This window comes from Temnothorax longispinosus, chromosome 8, assembly GCF_030848805.1.
Source record: "Temnothorax longispinosus isolate EJ_2023e chromosome 8, Tlon_JGU_v1, whole genome shotgun sequence".
In the NCBI taxonomy this organism is placed as follows: domain Eukaryota; kingdom Metazoa; phylum Arthropoda; class Insecta; order Hymenoptera; family Formicidae; genus Temnothorax; species Temnothorax longispinosus.
Genome location: NC_092365.1, coordinates 7,098,985 through 7,119,254, shown reverse-complemented (window position 1 = coordinate 7,119,254; position 20,270 = coordinate 7,098,985). Strand labels below are relative to the sequence as shown.

The window sequence follows — 20,270 nt, the reverse complement described above, 5'->3', positions numbered from 1 at the left end:
AAGAGAAAGAGAGAGAGAAAAAAAGGAGAAACCCTTACCGAGATGCAGCAGCGCGGCGGCGTCTAGTCGGAAGCCCTAAGACGCGTCGCGGGATGTCATCACTCGGCGTCCGACGGCACCCTCGCACCCTCGGTCGTGCACGATCTAAGATCGCTCCGTTGTCAGAGATTCCGGGACGGCTGGTGAACCCCGTGGCGATCACTTTTCTCCGCGAGCACCAACACCACTCGCACTCGCGAGCGCGCGTCCGCATAACACGCGAGAGAGGCGCGAGTCGGATCGGCTCGCGCTCCGTCCGTGAGATGATCCGTTTGTTTATTCCGTCGGAGCCGCGTACGCCACGGCGGTAACGGAACGGCGGAGGATCGCGCTCGGCGAGGTCGACGGCGACGCGTGCCGCGTCGTCGCGCGCGACACGACGAGACGCGGGGTCGGCGTCGTTAAATAAATATATTCGCGCTCGGCTGGCTCGCGGTCGGGGCGCAAGATTCCCCGCGCGACTCGCACACAACTTGTTTACTAGAGTCTAGAACGCGCACCGCGCCATGCCCCGCGAGCGTGCGTCCGTCGCCACCCCGCCCGCCCCGCGTGATGCCACCGAGCAAAATAGGCGTCTGCGCAGTGGCCGCCGCTCCGCTCTCTGGCAGTGGCCCACGGCCCACCGCTTGCCGCCGGCCGCTCGTCTACGCTCTTCTCCTCCCTTCTTCGTCTTCTTCCCGAGCCGCGCTTTCTACGCGCGATAAAGGGAATATCTGCCTTGACGTACTACGACGCAAACGCGCGACGAGCGACGAGCCAGCGTGTAACGCGCCAACGGAGACGGGTCGGGTCATCGTACTCTCGCGCCACCGCTAGCCGAGCGACGCTACCCGCCTGGCCACCTATGAAGTTATGAAGCTAGCTAGCTATGAACCTGCAACCCGCCGAACCCGCCTTCCGTCCGTTTGCGAAGAATGCGAAGCGATCACGACCGCTCACCGCGACCGGCGGCCGTTTACCGCGCATCGTAAACGTCGTGACATCTGAATCGAGGCCTCGGAGGGATACCTGCGCGGACGGTAAACCGGCGCGGATGATAAATCCTACCCGAACGATAAACCGCCCGGTCGGCGACGATAAACGCGCGCCTCTAAGTATATATGTAGGTACGTCTAATGAAAAATTTTGAGTTATTTCCGGTTAACTTAATTAAAGCGACATCTGTATTGTTTTATTAACGTGGATGGACTTATTAATTTTTGAGCAATTCTATCGATTAACCGCCGATTAAATTAACCGGCAGTTTGGCCGAAGTCGCTTTTATAATATATATATTATAGATAATACCGTCTACGTAGTGATTTGTAATTCATGAGATATACTATAGTATAAACTTGAAAATAGATCGTTATCGCTTAATTGTTCTCCCTTAAAAAAATTTTGAAATAGCTGTATCAATGTTCGAACTAACGTATTAACATTATAATTTAAGTTTCTTATTGTTAATATACGCTGACCTTACAATGCGTCTTAGTGTTTACAACTATTATTAACCGGTTATTGCGAAGAATATTACCACATGCCTCGGTGGTCGAATTGGTACGACGCCCTACACGGAATGAGGGAGGTTCCAAGTTCGAACCCTGGCTGAGGTGATATTTTTTGCAATAAATTCTTTACAGTTTTTTAATAATTAAATCGTGTCGATTTAATTGTGGGGGAATGAAAGGATTTTTTAACGTTCTAATGATAACTGTGTATTAAGTCCGGTTGTGATCGGAGCACAGTGAATAGTTGGAATATATATGTGTTACAATAATACATATAAAAATTAGATATGAATTTTCCGTGACATCTATTAATGCTCGTATAATGGTCTTTCTCATTATAGCCATTATAATTTAAGACTGTGCCGTACATTTAGTTTTTAATTTTCTGCTGGTAGCAGGGTTCGAAACCCAACAATATACTTAGTTTGTGAGTAGACCTTCACAATTGTTTTTCTGCCTTTTGATATGCTCCTTTTAGCAGGTAACGTTTGATCCGAATCCGCTATGCATGCGGTGGTCAGCTCCGCTCTGTCCGAAGATTTAATAACACCAAAAAGAAATCTACACGTATTATGGAACTTTTCGAAATAGATCCGATTGGAATTATTCTCTTTTCTCTAGAAAATATAATAGAAACCAAGGGCGGTATTCATATATATAGGCCGATATTCACAGTCTTATTTCAAAACCGTCTTAAATAATGTCTTAAGATGCTAATACGGCTCTGTAATAGGTTCATAACATCTTAAGATCGTACTTAGGATGGTCTTAAATATAAGATCCGACTATGAATATACTGGCCATAGTCAGACTTCATATTTAAGATCGTCTTAAGTCTGGTCAAAGGCAGTCTTAAGACTCTATCCAGTCAGTGAAATGACCGTATAGCGTCTCGAGATAGCACTTAAAATGATCTTAAGATCAGACTATGAATACCGACTTAGGAAATAACTATACTATTCCCATCAAAATCCATTCCGATCTCCCTGGAAAAAGTTTCACAATACGCGTCCTGCACAGGAAAAAAAAGAAGTATCAAATCAACACTGATATATACTTGTATATACGTAAGAATATATAATCTTATCAGAATTTCAACTTTTTATTTTAACTTGTTTTTCTTAATTGAACCATATAGAACTTCGTTTAACTATATAAATGACTTCATTCAAACAATTTAAGTTTTTTTCGTTTAACGCAATATAATCTCATTTCAAGATTATATATTTTTTCGTATATACAAGTATATCAGTGTTAATTTGACACTTCTTTCTTTCTGTGTGAAAATAAAAATGCCCGCATTTTTTTTATTGAACCAAAAAGAGGAATATACATCCAGTTAACCTTAGGGACGCAACTTATTGGTAGAGGTATCTTCATGGAGATACCATACACTTGTACAGCTCTCTAAAGAATATCTATAGATACAATTGAAACTCAACTCAACTCTCTCTCTCTCTCTCTCTCTCTCTCTCTCTCTCTCTCTCTCTCTCTCTCTCTCTCTCTCTCTCTCTCTCTCTCTCTCTCTCTCTCTCTCTCTCTCTCTCTCTCTCTCTCTCCCTCTCTCTCCCTCTCTCTCCCTCTCTCTCTCTCTCTCTCTCTCTCTCTCTCTCTCTCTCTCTCTCTCTCTCTCTCTCTCTCTCTCTCTCTCAAGTGTTATATTTAAACAGGATAAACTCAAAAATTAAGAAATTGATATTACAGTATTGCATGGGCACAATCAAGAGAAATTATTACTATGCAATTATAATTAATTAATTAATTAAAATTTAATCAAAACTTGATGAATTGTCGCGTTTCTTGTCAGCCTTTTGATCAGCTGTGCGCGACGTGAACATGTGGCGACGCCGCGCCGTGTAGTGTTTTCTTTCCATAGCACTGTTTTTTTGCAAGCTAATCTTCCATTATCGAAATTATTTGTTACCTTCCATTATTTTTCAACACAGTACATAACATCACTCAAACACATGGCACAGGCATAATAACTGCCTACAGCGAAGAAATGCAATGTCGTGACATTTCTCTTGTACGAATGTCAACTGAAGTCAAATCTTGAACTGTTTACATTTATCAGTAGATAAATTGATACATAATCGAATGAAAAGTTACATTATAAAACCAGTAATTATAAAAGTGTCTCAATAGAATATATGCATAATTTTTTTTTTTTTTTTTTAATAAGAAAAATTTAGGCTTTATATTGACTTATACGGTAACCAAACCACCTTAAACTATAGATGAATAAAACTAGTGCTTGTCATTGCCAATTTTGAAAATATTGATTTTTCGGAAAATAGCAACAATTCGTAACAAAAATGCAATTTTTTACTATAAAAATCGGTTTTCTTTTATTTATAAAAAAACTAAACCATAAATCAAAGAGATATTTTCAAAAGATTCTACAAGATCAAAAGTATGTAATCTCTTAAGGGGAATTTTCATATAAGGTTTAAAGGAATTTCCTTATAAGGTTTAAACAGCTGAAAATTGGGTAAAATTTAAATGTCGTTTGTGGACATACAAATAAACATACATAAATTTTCTCTTGAAGCATTATTAGTGCTTTCTTAACGAACTAAACGAAACGTAAAAGTCCCAAGAATATAAATAATAATTAAGAGTGATATTGATGATTGAAGGCGACCGCACGATTTGCGCACTGCTCTGTTCTTACTACGATTCCTGGTGAACGAACTGGAATTTTCAATTTTTTTTGGTGCCATTTTGTTGGTGAGATCCCTCTCTATAGACTCAGCCTAAAGTTTAAAAAAGTATGTCAAGATTACAACAATGGCAGCCAAAAAAGAAAAAATTTCAAAAATTTAAGTTATTTGTTGTTAAAACAGTTACAAAAAATTAATTTGCGCTAAAATAGGTTCAGTTTACGAAAAAATTCGTTATCTTTATTTAAAAAAAAAATTAAGTCAATATCTGCAGCCGTTCGTGAGTTATCGTGGCAAAACTGGCGAAAAATGCCATTTCGAGAAAAACACGGTTAAAGTTTAGAGTACTAGTTTTAGCTAGAAAATTGATACGTACGAAGCTCAAAAGTTATCCGCGTTATAAAATGACGTCTTCAGGTCAGCTTCCATTGCAGCAGTAATTACAGAACATCACAGATTTTAGAGGAAAAAGTGTAGCACAAGGCGAATCTGCACGCGGACTCTTTGCCGGCCAGCACTTACATTTTTAACTTTCCTGAGCTCAATTTTGCGAATTTCTCAAAAAACTAAACTGGGAAATATTCTTAAAGGATCACCACTACCAGAATATGTAAAAAACAAAAAATCGAATTTTTTGAAATTTTAAACTTTATACTATCCCCCTTAAACTAACACTTAAGGTTTAAACTAAAACTTAAGATTTAGTTTAATTAGAAGTTTAAACTAGTCACTAGAAGACGAAAATGAAAATTAAAACGATTTAAAAAGGACTTAAACTAGAAAATAAAACTAAACCTAAAGTTTAAGAACTAAAACAAAAACTAAACTCCAAATTCAACCGTCCGCAAAAGTGTCAAATAAATAACTCTATTCTGCTTAAGAAATTACTTATGTAAGAAAGGGTCTTACAATCTAACGTACCCACAGTAGGTATTCGAAGGGGTGAGAGAGGAATCCTTTCGATTTCACGGTCCTGGCGGAAAAATGTCTCGGAAAATCTTTAACATTTTCTCAGATTTTTTATACGAATTGGAACATTTTTTAGATAAACTCAGACAAAATAATAATAAATATTTTAGATTTTTTCCGCCAACACATCTTTGTAGAAATCTGAATAAATATGAGAAAATCTGCGCAATTTATCAGAAATTTTCATACATACAGATACTGAAATATTCGGCAAATTCTCGTCTAATTGTTTCTGAAAGTATTTAAGAAATTTGACATATTTTTTCAGAATTTTTTATAAATGTAAAATATGAAAAATTCTTAGGACATTTCTGAGAAAATATAAGAAATTTTTTCACCGCAGGATGCCTCTCGAATCAAGATATTTCTTTGATCAGAGAATTTGGAGCATACTCTGGCTAAAGACATCCATAGTCTCTTCCATTAGGCAAAGTAAACAGTCCGGAGAATTCACAATGCCAAATCTAAAAATCCTAAAAAGACTGCTCTTAAGAGATGAAGAACGACCACTACTCAATCTATATTGAGTAAACAGTCCTCTTACTCAGATTATGCGAATCAATTAACCAATTTTACCTTACCAGGCAGGTAAATAAACTCTTGTTCCCCCTCTACGACTCCTCATGCTGCGCCAGCCTCATTCGCCATTTAGTAGATGTATGGCACGCCATTAATTGCTATCATAATCAACCTTTGTCACGTCAAAACATTTTTTAAAGAAATCATTATTTCTTATTTCTTTCTGAAAAGTTACATCCTTTATATTCAACAAATAACTATAATCTTTTTATAAAATACGACGTTAAAAAAAGTAATTTTTGAAAGCAAAAAGCGCTTTTTTGTGAATCAGGAAATTTTCACTCGGGCTTTTTCCGAAATTAACTTTTGTCTTTAAATGTTAATCGTAATTATAATAACACAGGCGCGTTTCTATCATTCTGGCGTTTAAATTAAAAAAAAACATGTTTAAAAATATCGACTTTTCGAAAAGTTATTGATAATTGAAAGTATACTGGGTATTGTGCACCCAGTGTGGTGGAATCGGGACTTTTTGGAAGTGTGGTGTTCTAAGAATTAAAATAAAGGGACCCTATATATATCCGAACCGGAGAACCACTGCGTGCAAAATCGGCGTGAAATTCCTCCTTCCAATAGTTGTTGACCTTCTTAAAAGAAACCGTTATTTGGAAATCAATTCCAATCATTTAAATTGTCATTTTTTGCTGCAACATCCGCCCTTTTGTTACCTTCTGTACCTGAATGGTCTGGAATCCAGAAATTGTATTCCTTGCTTCCAGCTCCTTATATATTCCACTATGCCCGCATTTTATGTGGGCTCTATCTACTAGCGCCTCCTATATTCATATATACTGAACCATATCCAAGAATATTTTCCAATGGATAATACTCTACACATCTGCAATTCTGTTACATTTCAACGCCCGGAAATAGTTTAATAATTCCTATAAAATACCAAAAATTAAAGAAAATTAAATAAACGCTTCCTAAGAAAACAATTTATGTCCAATATGCTTCCTCCTTCTCTCACGTTTTTCGAATGTGTTTTGCGAATATAATCGATCAAATGACGATCACAAATCCTAAGTAAACTCACTATAATTAGAATATAAAAATCAATGCAATAATAATAATATTAGGAATACAATATGAAATATTTTTATTGTTCGCCAGCAGTGTTGAAAAAATAAGTTATATATGGTTTATAAATGACACGTAATATAAAAAAAATATTAACTTATTAATTTTTCAAGTTAGACAACGCGATACAGATAGCAAAGTTACAAGTCCCAATATCATTGAGGAAGCACAAACGATGGACAATGTGTCTCGATTATATGTAGGACAAAGTTCCTTGTCGTTGCATCTCCTAAAAAAGACGAAAACAGGTTTTTTTAAAGACAGTAAAGTAACTAAGCTACGTGGTTAATTTACGAATCGTAAAGTAAAAATTTCTTACAGTAAGTTAGGTTTATTTACGACAATTTTTAAATCAATATATCGCGACTGCAATTTATCAAATAAAATTTGCATGATTATTTGACGGTTATTGTACTCACCATTTTTCGATGAATATCACCACGAGACCAGTGATGATTTTATCGAGGAAAGTCACGATCGAGTACACGAATGCGCTACGTTCCGTTCGAGAGCCGATCAATTCGGCGGTGACGCTCAATGCGGTGACCATCGTGATGGAACTTCCCGCGCCAATTAACACGGCGATGACGTATACGATCGTCGTGTTACTCCCGACGAATTCCGTGACGGCGGCGGCGGCTATACCAATTATAGCGCCGAGAAAGTAGCAAGCCTACGATCCAACGAAACAAAAATACACCTAGCATCCTTGCCTCTCTCTCTTCTTCCTTTCCCAACAAACACCAAAAATAACATACAACTTATATGCAAGTTAGAATTTCCTACTCAACATATGTGTTATATTGTATTTACATTGTTAAGTAGGAAGTTCTCTCTTGCATGTATGTAAATTGCATGTTACTTGGTCTTTGCTAGGTTTCTTATTATCGAGATATTATACCTTGGTACCGCAAATCCTGTTGATGTATTTGAGCAGCAAGGCGGCTATAAATGAGGATACGTACGAAACCAACGGCACACTGGCCAACGCTTGCTTACCATCAACTTTGGTTTCTTCTATATATAGCGGTAAATATACCGTAGCGAGAGTGATAAATAATCTGCTCGCCACGTATAGCATCGCGACCCTTAATAAAATCGTGATGCCGGCCCACGATATCCGGCGATTCAATGAAACGTCCGACAGTTTGGCCGGCTCTTCGATGTTTGATTTTGAGGATTTTGGTTGTTCCAAGAGATTCGCTTTCAGGAAAATGTGAAAGAAGACGGTTGCGATCAAGCCGAAAGTTGTGAGGATCAGAGCGATGTTCTGCAAATCAGAATCACATGCACATCTTTCTTTTTTTTTTTAATTATCCCAGATAGGAAACAGAATTGAAAAAAATTTTTTTTTTAATTCCCGAATTATGAAATGATCGAATTCTTTTTTCATATTATTTCTGCTTTAAAAATTTAAAAGGAATTTATTTTTTTGTCACCAATTTTGAGGTCCTTCTTCAAATACAAAAAGAATTTTTTTTCCACTCTATAATAATTCGTAACAAATTCGAAGTTATGCTTACAATTATAAATAAGCCAATGAAGCTTTATCTAAACACTATTTCGAATTTATTGCGATTTCTTATGGACTAGAAAAAATAATTCCTTTTGTATTTGAAGAAGAATAAAAAAGAATCCTTCATATGATTTATCCAAAAACAATTTCTGTATCAGAAAGAACATAAAATGTACTGGTCCATTTTGTCATCTCTGCACTATGTGTGATACTGGAGGTATCATTTAAACTGATCCGCAGCGATTAAGGTCAAGTGTCTCACCTTTTATCCTAGCGAGTGAGTTTTTACTTACGGGAAAGTACTGGCGCATGGTAGTCGCTTCACGGCAGCGCGTGTTACTAACGCTTACGGTCTTTTTGAAATATCAAAAAAGAATTCTTTTTTTTTTCGAACAAATTACGCAAATCCACAAAAAATTTGAAAAAGTCCTTTTTGAGCTCATAACGATTAGCTGTACTATCTGAGAGCTTTTTTTCTCATACGTACTCTAAATTTATAGTCATCCTGCTGATCCAATTGAACCATCGATTCGCCATCAGTTGGTAGAATGATCCATGTTACGACAAAAGCTATTACAGCTGCGCCGACTTGAGCGGAATATCTACGATTAAGTTTGTCTTGAAATAATGTTTTGGACTTCGCTACTCACAAGGGAACGGTACAAAAGTGTCAATTTATTCCCAATTCCGGAAGTCACAACTTTAATGCAGACTTATTGAATACAATTTACGTGCAATTTCTGAATTAAAGTTGTGGTTTATGCAAAAATACTTTTCACAGTGCAGTGGACAACAAAAAAGATATAGAATTACAATAAGCCTGCATTGAAGTTGCGACTTCCGGAATTTTTACCTTCAATTTTGAGCCGTATATCCCGTCTAATCTTCGCACCTACTATTCTAAAAATAATTATTTATTCTTTACTATCCCTTTTATTTAATAGTCTTAGCCCGCCCTTTGAACTAAATTGACACTTTCGTACCGTTTTTTTGTCAGCTGCTTCCTAAAGAGTCTCACGTTTTCAAGAGATATTACGCAAATCGCATACCTTATTGCGGTCAAGTCGGCTCGAGCTAGGACGGAATTAGTTAACGAGGGAATCATTGACAGATGGGAGATTTGTACGGCCGCCCAACCCGTTTGAAATATCGTAATGCTCGTTACATATAAGAGCATGGCGATCGTGGTAGATGAATTGACAAAACCGCCGAATATTACAGGGAAGGACAGAGTAACCATGACGGAACCGACGACGTGCCAAATTTTCTTCTTGCAATAGCGATCGACCAGGAAACCGAATACAGGTGTCATAACGGCGTCGACGATTTGTCCTTGAATGAAAATCGTTCGATCATTAATCAATAGCGTGACTAACGTAGCATCGTCCATGCGTGAGCAAATTGACGCATACCTAAGAGTAAAAGCGCACCGGCGACGATAGGTTTTAACAGTGCAACTCGTTGGAGGTAGATTAAAGTATAGGAGAACCACATAGCAGCCGCTAAATCGTTGAAAATGTGTCCAAGCGCGTAAGCGAATTTTGTGGACGTTGCTATTCTCCCGACGTCCACGAGAGGCCTTTGCTCGTTATCCATTTTTTAACGAGCGTCTTTCTCGAGATATCGGGTAAAAACTTTCACAATTCTGGTGAATCCATTACGATAGTGTTCTGCAAAAATTCCGCACTCTTATGCACATCCGCAGGAAATGCAACTTTAACAAGGATATACGAACGAATAATATAATCAATTACTGAGGTTTTGTAAAATGCAGGAAGAAGAAACTTTTTTTTGATTGCATGAATATTAGGAATAGGAATTTGAAAGTTAAACGCCTAAAGATATTGTGTAAATTTTATATACTTTTTCTAACTCAATGAACTGTGCGCCGATTTTTTGTCAGTTTTTAAAACACAGATCTTTGTTAAAGCAGAAAATTCACATACTTAAATCGATAATCAATTTAAATTTTGATGCTAATAAGTATCTTTATTAAATCATTGTAAAGAAGTTACTGTAAAAAATATCACCTCAGCCAGGGTTTATAAAAAGTATTTTTTTCTATAATTCATTATATATAGATAATATTATATATCAATTCTGTTTTACTTGTTATTATTGTTTAAATAGCATAAGTTATTTACGATTTATAATGTACAATAACAAAGATGAAATGTTTGTGACGATGTTATTTCTTTCTGAAGCAAACCTGTGGTCAGCGTTCCTTTCACTTGATTGAATTTTGCTTCAAGCTATTTTCCTTTAGGATAGTTGAAACAGTTACGTGATGATTGCAATAAATTATAAATAAGTCTAAAAACACGTACGTCATCAACATTTCATCACGCGAGGGATTAGGTATAGATCATTGATAATAACATAACACCTTATTGCGATAATCCGATTATTTAGATTCAATAGTTCAAACCAAATTATATTTCATTAAAGCTAACATAGCTAAAAAAGATTTTGAACAAACTGTTAGATATTTAAAAAAATAAACTCGCACATACACATACACATGTAAATCCGTAAAAAAGAACTTGTGTTTTATAGCACGAAAATTGAATGGCGATTGATTTTTTTATGAACGTGACACAATCTTGTATCTTTTCTTAAATTTAACAAAATTAAATAATATATAAAATAGCACGAATACTCGAACGATATACCACCGAATGCCTGCGTTAACACGTGCTCTATTTCATGACTGAAGAGAAATTTCGTGAATATTGTCGAAGAAATGATAGGATTGAAATTTGCGTGACGTATCTGTCCAAATGATATCGATCTTTTAAACGTGCCATAAAAATAATTAAAATGAACGCTATCGCCACATATGACGGCGAATATCGCGATATCGGACACCGGCTGTCTGTTCCCGTCACGTGCAGGTGAGAAACTGAGCAGACTGAGCTCTGAAACGTACATTATGCACGTCGTTCTTTACAAAAGATAACGTCAAACTATCAGACGGATTATGGTATAACACGCAGTAGAGCCAGTGATAACCGTAATCTTATCAATGTGTCGATACCTACTTGCGCGTCGCACAAGTCAAAACCATCATTAATTATTTTAATAAACACCTTTTTCCAATTTTTCGCACGTAAGCTCAAATGACGTTTGTCACGTTTATACGAATCTGAATTAACGATATTTAACATGCGAATTCTTTTTGGCATTAGCGAGAATATTTTAATGAAACTGCAAAATTGAATGAAAAGGAAGCTTGTATTTTATTTGATGCATAATTTTTAGTATTTATTAGTTTGGCTTTCTCATAGAAAAAGCTTTATGAGCAAAATAAAATAGGAGCAATGGTAGCGATCTGTAATGATGAGGAAGCAATGTGTAAGTTTCTAATTTGCCCCTTTTTTTAATTTTAAATTTAATCTTTTTATGAATTAAAAAAGAGTCAGCTTAGTAGCACAAGTAATATTACGGCCGATATTCCGAGCAATATTAGATGTTAATAAAATATATATGAAATAGGGGTAGAAAAAACTGAAGAATATAATAAAATTAGAAATAGCCCAATATTTCAAAATTTACAAAAGTTAGAGCAACCACGGGCATTGCCAAAATTTTATAAAAAGAAAGAAATTCTATCGATTAAAAAAAAATTAAGCCCGATATCTCAATATTTGCGGAAGTTAGAGCAACCACGGCCATCAAATCCGCACACACACCACACACACACACACACACACACACGCGCGCGCGCGCGCGCGCGCGGACATACGGACATTTTTTTTAATGCAATTTATCAACGTTTTAGAACATTCTGAACACATTGGCAGCGGCAACTAAAATAAAATTTTTTTCACAAAAATAAAGCTTTCTCTATGAGGAAGCAATAAAATCTTTCATACAGCAAAAACTTTTAAATGTGTAAATGCGGCCATTTAAAATTTTATTACAAAGAAATGGGGAGAGAAAAATTCAAAAGCAACTGACATGGACGATGATGTCATACGTATACTGGGTAAAACAGGCCCTGTAATCTGAGATTGCAAAAGAGAAACGCGAGAGAGGCAGACTCGAAGGAATCGATACCAAAGCAAGTTCTTATACGGTCTCCCGGTCAGACGACCTAGCAAACTATGGTTACTTCTAACTTCGCACACCATAATAAACAGAAGTAGCAATCCAAAGTATAAAAATAACAGATTATACATCAAGTTTTCCGAAAATATATATTAAATTTTAGTACGAAATGATACATAAAATATAATTTTTGAGAATATTTTATTATTAAATTCATAGAGATGTAATTAAAAATATTATGTATAAAATCTACATACTAAAAGAATTAGAAAAGTATATTTCTTATTTCTATCAATATCAATAGAGCGACGTATTATAAATTATTAAAGAGTTTTAGTTACTTGTGGTGTAATTTATAAGACTTTTCTTTTTACAACTAAAAGAAGATCAAGCTGTCACAAAATATAAATGCATTTTATATTTAAAAACCGAAATAGTAGGTAACAAATTAAGTAACAATATTTATAATTCTTAATAGTATCATATAATTCTATCCTAAAGTACTTATGAATTACATAACAAATATTCTTTCACTGAGAATCGTATTTAAGAAATAATACGTTTGACTTAATACAAAAAGCGTATAGGTTGTCTTAATATCGGTATATGTCTTAATATTTATACATGAACAAAGGAGAATCTCTGTTTAATCAACATTTATATACAGTTTCTGGATTTTATTACATTTTTCCTAACGTAAAGTATTTTTCCTAAATATATTACGCTAAATCTTAATCTTCTCTAAAGCCGTATACTCCGTACCTTCAAACTGTCTTAAGTGAATCTGAAAACAAATGCTTTGATATTTCATGTCATCGACAATTGATTTTATCATAATTATACGTTATTAATTTACCTGCAAATGTAAATTAACTTCGGCGGATCGACTTAAATATGGAAAATTTCCACCGCTTTTCAAGTGTGCTAGTTTTGCATTTGGATAACATTTATACATTTCTTCTCTAACTGCATTTGATAACGCATATTCGTCGAAAACATCTATTATTGTCACAGGTAAATGGCATATTTTCTGAGGTTGTACATAACAATTTATGCAATTCATTGTTAAACGGGACGCTAATTCGGGTTGCGTTAAACTTTCCAGCTATAATTAAAGTATATGCGTGCATATAACATTTTCTAGAATAAGCATCTTTTTCCTTTCTGCCTTCTTTCATCAGTTTGAAGAAAACTAATAGCAAATTCGGTTGGACGCACTAGTGCGCACTGGTGCATATTAAAGCTGTCGTACACAAATCAACGTAAAGTGTATGTTTAATAAAATCATGAAATCCTTAATGTTCTTTATTGTGCTATTTGATAAAATATATATTAGGCATTTTTTATCAGTCGAGATATCTTCATTTTACTTTAGAGATTAAGTCAGCGCGCACTAGTGCATCCAATTAAATTCGTTATAGAAAACTAAGACACATACCCGTTCTACCATAAAATCAATTGCCTCTATAATCTCTCCGTCAACTTGCTCCGTTGCAAAATTTCCCATTACCATTTTCTTCAGTACCAACGAAGGTAAAATCCAAAAGCTGTGAACATAAAGAAAATACAAAAATGTAATGAAGCAGCAAATTCCAAGTTTTGTCGCACATAGATTCATGCGTGTATCAGCCTCATATTAAAAGTTACGGTTTAAAATGCTCTACTTACACTGCTGCGGAATCATTGTAACTAAATACAGACGTGTCTGTAAAAGTATTGCACAAAACCAGAGATACCACTCTGGGACAGTGTGCATTTATCTCTGTAAATTTCTGTGCCAGAAAGCCACCTGCAAATATATAAAATTTTTAATTTCTTTTATTAGATTGTCATTCAAAAGTAAATATCTTGCTGACGTGTTCTGACCTAGGGAAGCGCCAAAAAGATGGACTTTGTCAAGTTCCAGGTAATCTAACAGTTTTCTGAATCCGTCGCACCATTCCTTTATACTCCAATATACCGGCGCCTCAGCCTGTGAAAATTAAGTTCTCATTTACCGGTTATATTAACACGATTTGAATTAAATCTATACTATTTTACATATATGTTCAAATGTTTCGGAATGCTCATCGAATCTACATATATCTAACTTACCGAGATAACTCTGTAACCTTTGGCAGCCAGACTCAATATTTGCCTAAAAAAAATATCAGCTGTACCACAGACGGGTGGAAGACATATGAGTGGGCACTTGATAGTTTTTGGATTAGAATCGTACACCTTCCATCCCTAAAACAATTGCAGAAACATGTCAAGATGTTCTTTTGTTTACTTCTATGCTAAATACTTATCAGACAGATGAGGCCATCCGCCACTTGGCATAAATCGATGGTAAAAGGTGATAAAAAGAGAAAAGGCGGGAAACAGCTAGAGATCGAACGATTAGAAACCGATAATGATAGGAAACAGTACCTTAGTGCCGTCGGCGTCGACAACGATTTTCCTAAGCGGTACGGAGCTGCGAAAGCTCAGATATTCCTGAGAGCGTGACAGCTCGCTCGAGTACGACATATTTTGTTTTCGCTCACGACTCACGACTCACGACTCACGACGCCAGTCGGTACCATGATGTCCACGATTATATCGTGGTCGGTACGTTGCATCGCGTTATCGTCACTCGATGACAGTCGCGTTCTTCTCGACATTGGAAAGAGGGATCGTACATTAATTGCGATAATGATAATGGCTGCGTTCGGGGAGCGCGCTATTAGCGCTATTGCATCATCGTTCTATCTTTTATTGCTCATCAGGTGTAAAACAAGAATAGAATAAGCAAATAGCGCTAATAGCGCGCTTCCCGAATCCAGCCAATGTAACTTGCATAACGTGCGTTGCCAAAATATATTCGCGGCCAATGGCCATGCATCTGGGCGATTTTTAACAATTTTTAAGGCCGGTTTTTCCAACTTGTTGGTAAACTAACTAATTAGTTAAATCATATTATGTCTTTGCTTAAGGGGATGCTGGAGTAGTAGCAATTACATTTTTTGCTGACACTTAACTTTGAATTGGCTTTACGAAATTGAAAAAACTTTTTTACAGAATTAAGGGTCGACAGGAGTAACACTACCGACCTCTGTCGGGTTGCTTAGCTGCGAGTCCGTATTTTATTTATTATAAATTTTTTAAAAGCCAAAATGGAAAATGCAGCTCTAAGCAAGCCTGCAAAGCTGCTTAGGAACGGCTTGTCCCAAATTTTAGCCAAATTAATTAACGAATCTTATTTCACTTATGCTCGTTTTAATCAGTAAGATCAGCCGCAAGCTGGTACAGAGCCGGATTTTCCATTTTGGCTTTTAAAAAATTTATAATAAATAAAATACGGACTTGCAGCTAAGCAACCCGACAGAGGTCGGTAGTGTTACTCCTGTCGACCCACGTATAAAAACGGAAGGTGCTAGCGTTGATTTTACATCAAAAACGAAAAAAAAATAAAAAAATTATATGTATGACGTGACAACCATTTGCTGCACATAAAAATTTAGACTTTGCACATATAAAATAAGCATACAGCACCATTGGAATTGCAAAAAAGAATAATGTTGTGTTTTCAGAAATAAGCTTTAGTATAAGAGAAAATTGTCGTTGAAAATCTCATATGTATGTATGCGTGCGGAGTAGTGTTGCGTGTAGTGAGAGATGGCGCAGCAATCGAAATAAGAACAGATGCCTCTCGTTAGACAAGGGCAGATATAAGCCGGTAATATAGAAAATGATAGAAAACGAATTAGAACAAAATTAAAAATGTTCGACATTATATCGACATCGAGGAAGTTCGGCCTTCACTCCAGCATCCCCTTAATTGTTAAAACGATGTTAACGAGCAATTTTGTGGGATTTCTCACAAATCCGAGATCGTAATCTCTTCTATCAAAAGTTAGCTGACCTTTAGCTGAACTTATACTTTTGCTTCCTCATAGAAAAAGCTTTGTTTCCGTACAAAAAAAAATTTTTCTTGTTTTTCTGAACGTGTTCAGAATGTTCTAAAACGTCGAAAAATTGTAATTGAAAAAAATGTCTGTATGTATGTATGTGTGTGTATGTGTGTATGTGCCAAATTTACCGAAATTTCTATAACTCCAGAACTAATCAACCAAATCTTAACGAACTATATATGAAATAGGGGTAGAAAAAACTGAAGAATATGATAGAATTAATAAAAATTGCTAATAATCAATAATTAAGGGGTTCTTTTTTTAAATTTAAATTTTGAATTTTTTTAAAAATGTTCATGGTTGCTCTAACTTCCGCAAATTTGAAGATATCGATAAATTTCTTATTTTATTATATTTTTCAGTTTTTTCTACCCCTACTTCATATATAATTTTTTAAGATTTGGTTGATTAGATCCAGCTTTATACGCGATCAAAGGTCCATAATTTTGCTCGCATATAAAGCTAGAGCATATAAAGCTAGGCTCGCATATAAAACTAATTAACCGAATTTAAAAGAATTATATATGAAATAGGGGTAGAAAAGACCGAAGTAAAAATTGTTTTTTTGAGTTTTCGATGTCAATGTGTTGCTTATGTTCGAAAACGTCGAAAAATCGTAGACTATCATTAAAGGTAGGTTGGTGTTGAATTATCTTTTTTTTTTCTATTTTATATATAATTCTTTAAGGCCGGTATTCATAGTCGGGTCTTATATTCAAGATCGTCTTAAGTATAGTCTTAAGGCGTCATCAGCCAATCAGAGGGCCGTATTAGCATCTTAAAACATCACTTCCTCTATGAGGAAGCCAAGTGCAAATTTCTAATTTTTTACCATTCAACGTCGAATTTTTAGAAAATCCTTTATTTGTGACAAAGTAACAATCCCCCGAATATTGACTTGGGGTGCGATCCACTAGACTAGATCGCTTCAAACACTTCAGAGTATATATTAGAGACTCTATAATAAAAGATTGGCCATAATTAGGGTCTCTACATAGTATCATTTTGTTCTTGTTTAACATTTGATAAACAACAGAATGAAATGTTTCCAAGAGCATTTTGAGCACCAAGTGGACCGCATCCCTGGTCAGCGGTCATCCCAAATACTATTGATCCCGCCCCTCCTTTGGGATGCGATTCCTTTTCTAACAGATCGAGACATACCTACCAGTTTCTTTAACAACCTTACGCACTACCTTAACAGCAGAGCATCTTTGGAATAATTCCTAAGGCAAAAAAATATTTTTGAATGGAGGGAAAATTAGCTGGAAAGTACAATTTATCCTGAGCATTTCATACATTTTATTGTTGTCTGAAATTGTTTATTGGCGTCAGAAATTTTTTCTTTATAAAAATATTCAATTCTTTCTTACAAGTATAAACCTCAGAGAAGGTTCCGATTTTTTTCAAATTTTTTACAGTTATTTCTTATATCAAAATATAACAAAAATCTGTCATTACATTCAGCTCAAATTAATTTTTTAATTTTATACAAGTACACGTGTTTAATGCAATATTTTTTAAGAATAAATGTACCCGAAGTTTTGTAACTCGACACACATATAGAACATTAAAATAGTATATAGTTTAATTATTTTTTTCCACGTCTTGAAATAAGATGCGACTATGAATTCTCTCTATCTTTATTGTTCTTTAATTTCTTGTTCCTTATTCCTCTCATTGTGTATGAGCCCTTAAACTATTATTTTCAGTGTTTTATATGTGTGCCGAGTTATAAAAATTTGGGTATATTTGTTCGTAAAAAAATACTGATTTAAACACGTGTAAAATCATATAAATGTGGAAAATTTAAAAAATTATAAAAAATGAAAAAATCTGAGCTGAAAAGTAATGACAGTTGCTTCCTCATAGAAGAAGCTTTGTGATAGTAAAAAAAAAATTTTTTCGAGATTTTAAAGGAAATAGATTTAAAATGTTCTAAAATGTCGAGAAATCATATTAGTAGAAAATGTCCGAAAGTATGTATGTGTGTGTGTGTGTGTACGGATTTTTTGTACACGCATCTACTTCTACAATTTTTTAGATACCGGGTTGAAGTTTTGGACACAAATAGAGTATCATAGAAAGTATGTTCTCCTCCAATTTTATTAAAATCCGTCGACAGGTATGGAATATGGATTTTAAGGGGATTTTTATTTTTCAAAAAAACGTGTTTTACGCTATAGCTTTCTCAATATTTGAGATATCGATTTATTTCTAATTCTATTATATTTTTCAGTTTTTTTCTACCCCTATTTCATATATAATTCTTTAAAATTTAATTAATCAGTTCTTGACGTGTGTGAAGTTAGCCCCGCACTTTTTGAATTCTGTATTTTTAATTATTGTGCTACATTGTGCTACGTTTGTGCTGTATTGTGTCGCAAACCGCAACTCTGTAACTCAAAGCGTACTCGAGAAAATTAAAAAAAAACAAAATTTTTGATAGCCCCGCACTTTTCGAATTTTCAGTTTTTTCTTATTGTGCCGTATTGTGCTGTATTTGTGCTGACTTGTGCCGCAAACGCGAGATTGATAACTTCGATAACAATTAAAAACAATGTGCAGGTTTCTACTTGCACACTCTTCCTCTTCCACGGACATTTCTAAAAAAATTAAAAATTTTTTTTAAAAAGAATTCCTTTACCGATCATCGCCAAATTCAATACCAACCTTCCTTGAATGATACTCTATCGATTAAAAAAAAAACAGCCCGATATCTCAATATTTGAGGAAGTTAGAGCAACCACGGACATTTCTAAAAAAATTAAAATTTTTTTTAAAAAAGAACTCCTTTACCGATCATCGCCAAATTCAATACCAACCTTCCTTGAATAATACTCTATCGATTAAAAAAAAAAACAACCCGATATCTCAATATTTGCGGAAGTTAGAGCAACCACGGACATTTCTAAAAAAATTAAAATAAAAAAAAAACCCTTTACCGATCATCGCCAAATTCAATACCAACCTTCCTTGAATGATACTCTATCGATTAAAAAAAAAACAGCCCGATATCTCAATATTTGCGAAAGTTAGAGCAACCACAGACATTAAATCTGCACATCTAAAAAAATTAAAATAAAAAAAAAACCCCTTTACCGATCATCGCCAAATTCAATACCAACCTTCCTTGAATGATACTCTATCGATTAAAAAAAAAAAACAGCCCGATATCTCAATATTTGCGAAAGTTAGAGCAACCACAGACATTAAATCTGCACATACATACACACATACGGACAGGCGATTTTGATGCGATATTTCGACATTTTAGAACACTCTGAACATATTGGCATCAAAAACTCAAAAACCAATCTCTTCGTTGGTTTCTTCTACCCCTATTTCATATATAAATCACTTAAATTTGGTTGATTAGACCCAACTTTATACGCAATCAAAGGTTCATATACGAAATTCACGAAAACAAAGCTTCCTCTATGAGGAAGCAAAAAAAAAATTATACTAGTCCCGCACTTTTCTCGAAATAAACCCAATTTTTTTGGTTGATAGATAGTAATTTGTGCCACGTTGTGCCGTTGGAATAAACTCGATATCTATTTTCATTTGGCAGATAAAAAATATTAAATCTCAAAAACAAAATAACAAATAATTATTTTTAAAACGCATTTACCGAACTTCTGTAAGTGCTGAGTTTCGCTAGATGAGTACAACAAAGAAATGGTCGGAGATGCATAGAAAGTTGTAGGGGTTGAAAATAACGGGCTAAGGGAGGGGGGGAAATGAGGGCGAGAAAAACACTATACATTTTTAAATTTTGTAAAATTGTGCCGGGTTGTGTGCTCGGTGAGTACAATAACTTTTCCTAATGACAAAATGTCCACAAATCGTTAGTTTACGCAGCACAAGTATCTAAAGAAAGCAGTTTTTAAGAATTACAATTTTCAAACCGCTATAACTTTTGAACCGTGACAGAGAATGAAATTTT

General features: G+C 35.2%; 3 protein-coding genes across 13 annotated transcripts in view; all 3 read right to left on the bottom strand.

The window, feature by feature from the left end:
- Window positions 1–524, bottom strand: part of Inr-2 (insulin-like receptor-like) — a 60,013-nt gene extending 59,489 nt beyond the window's left edge. Inside the window, exon 1 of the mRNA XM_071786997.1 lies at window positions 39–524. The gene's annotated coding sequence lies outside the window, so the exon portion shown is untranslated. The remainder of the gene's footprint in view (window positions 1–38) is intronic.
- A 6,298-nt stretch (window positions 525–6,822) lies between these two features.
- Window positions 6,823–11,249, bottom strand: LOC139817708 (major facilitator superfamily domain-containing protein 12). 11 transcript variants are annotated; one of them, XM_071785981.1, is made up of 8 exons: window positions 11,009–11,249; window positions 10,546–10,793; window positions 9,749–10,006; window positions 9,386–9,668; window positions 8,824–8,938; window positions 7,722–8,090; window positions 7,240–7,493; window positions 6,823–7,049 (listed from the first exon to the last, which is right to left on the bottom strand). In XM_071785981.1, exons 3-8 carry the CDS (start codon window positions 9,930–9,932, stop codon window positions 6,929–6,931), a joined length of 1,326 nt encoding a protein of 441 aa, XP_071642082.1. In that variant the 5' UTR covers window positions 9,933–10,006; window positions 10,546–10,793; window positions 11,009–11,249; the 3' UTR covers window positions 6,823–6,928. The 11 variants fall into 11 exon arrangements, with proteins under 11 accessions (XP_071642082.1, XP_071642089.1, XP_071642088.1 ...); XM_071785988.1 differs by having other exon boundaries at window positions 10,723–10,793; XM_071785987.1 differs by having other exon boundaries at window positions 10,546–10,649.
- Window positions 11,250–12,784: 1,535 nt separating this feature from the next.
- On the bottom strand, window positions 12,785–15,307 carry LOC139817839 (maspardin). The gene is made up of 7 exons (XM_071786124.1): window positions 14,799–15,307; window positions 14,481–14,615; window positions 14,253–14,358; window positions 14,055–14,175; window positions 13,825–13,933; window positions 13,243–13,491; window positions 12,785–13,170 (listed from the first exon to the last, which is right to left on the bottom strand). Exons 1-7 carry the CDS (start codon window positions 14,895–14,897, stop codon window positions 13,111–13,113), a joined length of 879 nt encoding a protein of 292 aa, XP_071642225.1. The 5' UTR covers window positions 14,898–15,307; the 3' UTR covers window positions 12,785–13,110.
- Between the last annotated feature and the right edge of the window lie 4,963 nt (window positions 15,308–20,270).